Source organism: Diplotaxodon limnothrissa, linkage group LG12 (assembly GCF_057381915.1).
Source record: "Diplotaxodon limnothrissa isolate DT_005_m linkage group LG12, D_limnothrissa_male_GT1.1, whole genome shotgun sequence".
Classification (NCBI taxonomy): domain Eukaryota; kingdom Metazoa; phylum Chordata; class Actinopteri; order Cichliformes; family Cichlidae; genus Diplotaxodon; species Diplotaxodon limnothrissa.
The window spans coordinates 28,141,763-28,144,303 of record NC_140607.1 but is presented as its reverse complement, the minus strand read 5'-3'; the positions used below and the strand labels follow the sequence as shown (position 1 = coordinate 28,144,303).

Genomic DNA, 2,541 nt, shown 5'->3' with positions numbered 1-2,541 from the left:
TAATAGTGTCTCGCTCAGCTGCTTTTTCATCGTCTGTTTCTTCGCCTCACTCTGTAAAAATCTGTCAACCAGTTGCGAGCTGAGATTTCACAGTCCGGGGTTTGTGTTTACACGCTGTGGCTGTAAAAGTGGCTCTCAGTTTTTACATATGACGTATTTTTTTAAACAGCCCTTTAAGTGTTCTGGAACATGATTGGTTTTTGTTTTGTTTTGTTTTTTTATGCCTCAGAAATGTCCATTTTCTATACAGCAATTTTATGTGCTAAAAGAAAGTACCCTTGGTGCTTCTGCACAGTATCTTTTTGAAGGCCTTTCTAAAGTCTTTGTTAAAGATGGTGTATATGACTGGGTTGAGTGAGGAGTTGCAGTAACCAATCCAGAAGAAAAATGTAAAGAGTGGACCTGGGATGGTGCAAGTCTCTGGGCACACTGCCTGGAGAGAGTAGGAGAAGAAGAAGGGGAACCAGCACACCACAAAGACACCAATGACCACTGCCAGGACAAAGGTGAAACGTTTCTCTCTGTTGACCATGGCTTTACGCCTCGCTGCTCCAGGGTTGTTATCTGTTTTTGACTTTCTCCCTGGCACCAGACGAGCCCCCTTTGAAGTGGCAATCATGTCGCGGTAGCGCTTGACTGAGGCTGGGGAGTGGATCCCCCCTCCAGCAGGAGACCCTGGCATGCTGGTGCTGCCGCGTCCCCCTCCATGGCTGTGCTCCATATCGCTCTCTGTGCTTGAACTGTCAGCATTGTTATTGTCAGCCTTTTTCTTTTGCAGACGCTTGCCCTTCTTCCCCTCCGCTTTAGTCTTGGTGGCAGACTGAGGCACAGTGGAGGGGGTTGAGGGGACTTGTGAAGAGGTATCAACCTCTGTGGCCGTGGGCACGGCTGGAGAAGGAGATGGAGGCTGCAGGAGATTATTGGGTGTGGGATTTGGGGAGGTTTGAGACTCTGCTGGAGCTGGAGAAGGTGTGATAGCGAGGGTGGGGGGTCTGGCATTTGAGGTTTTGTTGGATGAAGGAGGTGTGCTTTCTTCTTCATCCTTCCCATTGGCTTGTACATGCCGAGGAGGCTGACTTGGTGTTGCACAGCCAACCCCATCTTTCCTGGGCTCTCCTGGTGGGCAGCGTGTTCTCTGCTTGGCTATTTGGTAAATTCTTACGTAGACCAGGATCATGATGAGACATGGAGCGAAGAAGGAGCCAATGGTGGAGTAAAGGATGTACCAGCGCTCATCATTCAGCTGGCACTGAGGTCCTCTCTCACTCCCCTTGTCGCCACCCTCACTCTTGTTCAAAGAGAGCAGGGGAGGGAAGGAGATAATGGCAGAGATGAGCCACACCACCACAATAGCGGCTTTGATGCGTTTGGGTGTCCGCTGACGTCCGTAAGTGACCCTGGAGATTGACAGGTAGCGGTCCAAAGAGATGGCACACAGGTGCACGATGGAGGAGGTGCAGAACAGCACGTCCAGCGCCAGGTAGATCTCACACCACAGAGACTTGAAGTACCAGTAGCCAAGCAGTTCGTTGGCTAAAGAAAAGGGGATGATGAGTGTGGCCACTAAAATGTCCGCAGCAGCTAATGACACCAAGAACAGATTCTGCGGACCTCGGAGTGACCGGCTGGTTAGGACAGCGATGATGACCATGATGTTCCCGACGATAGTGAAGATGACCATTAAGGTTATGGCGGTGGCAAAGGCCGCCGTTGCTTCCGGGGAGTAGGGGGCAGGATTGAGGACACTCTGGTTGCATGGCACGGAGGATCCCGAGCCGCTCACACTGCTGTTCCAGCCACTCAGCTCCATGGAGCAGCCGCTGTCCTGAACCGAGGCCATGCTGGGATTATTTTTCCAAGAGGCTTTAAATTTAAAACAAGCAAACAAAAACAAACAAATAAACATGCAAAATATTTAAAAAATGTATAAAGTGTTAAACACTCTTAGATTATCACGCATTTTTGTCCTTAATAAAACAGTATATTTACATTAAAATACATTTTGTAATAAATTGATAATTATTTGGCATATTTACCTCAGCCGTTCTAGTTTTGTCACTGTGTTGTTCGCAAATGATCACTCCCTTGCACCCTCCACGGCAGGTCTTCCAAATCCATTTTATGTGCAACAAACAGTCCTGGGGAACGCGTCAAGACGCGGATCTTTTCAATCAAAACGCATTGCCACTTTTCAAAACCCGTTCTTCTCCACAAAAACAGAAATAGAAAAAGAAAAAATAATCACTGCTGGGCGTTCGCCCTCGCAGAGTTACATCGCACCCTGAAGAATTAAAACTTGATTTTTTACACAGACCGATCCTTTTTCAGTTAATGTCATGAAAATGGAAAGATTTAATTTAAAACGATCTAATTTGGGGCCATTTATGGTGAGGCGTTGTTGGATATCAGAGATCAGATTAGAGTAAATTGGTCTGATTTCCGTGCGTCCTCGTTTGGAGACGCACGTATACCTGACAATCTCGTTCGAATAGCGAAAAATAAAAGAGTGATTTTAGATGACGCGAAATAAAACCAATGCGG

At 47.3% G+C, this 2,541-nt stretch overlaps 1 protein-coding gene across 1 annotated transcript; it reads right to left on the bottom strand.

The window, feature by feature from the left end:
• Positions 1-241: 241 nt before the first annotated feature.
• Positions 242-2,288, bottom strand: adra2b (adrenoceptor alpha 2B). Its single transcript, XM_085368490.1, has 2 exons — positions 2,037-2,288; positions 242-1,863 (listed from the first exon to the last, which is right to left on the bottom strand). The coding sequence occupies exon 2, from the start codon at positions 1,838-1,840 to the stop codon at positions 263-265; it is 1,578 nt and encodes a 525-aa protein (XP_085224616.1). The 5' UTR covers positions 1,841-1,863; positions 2,037-2,288; the 3' UTR covers positions 242-262.
• Between the last annotated feature and the right edge of the window lie 253 nt (positions 2,289-2,541).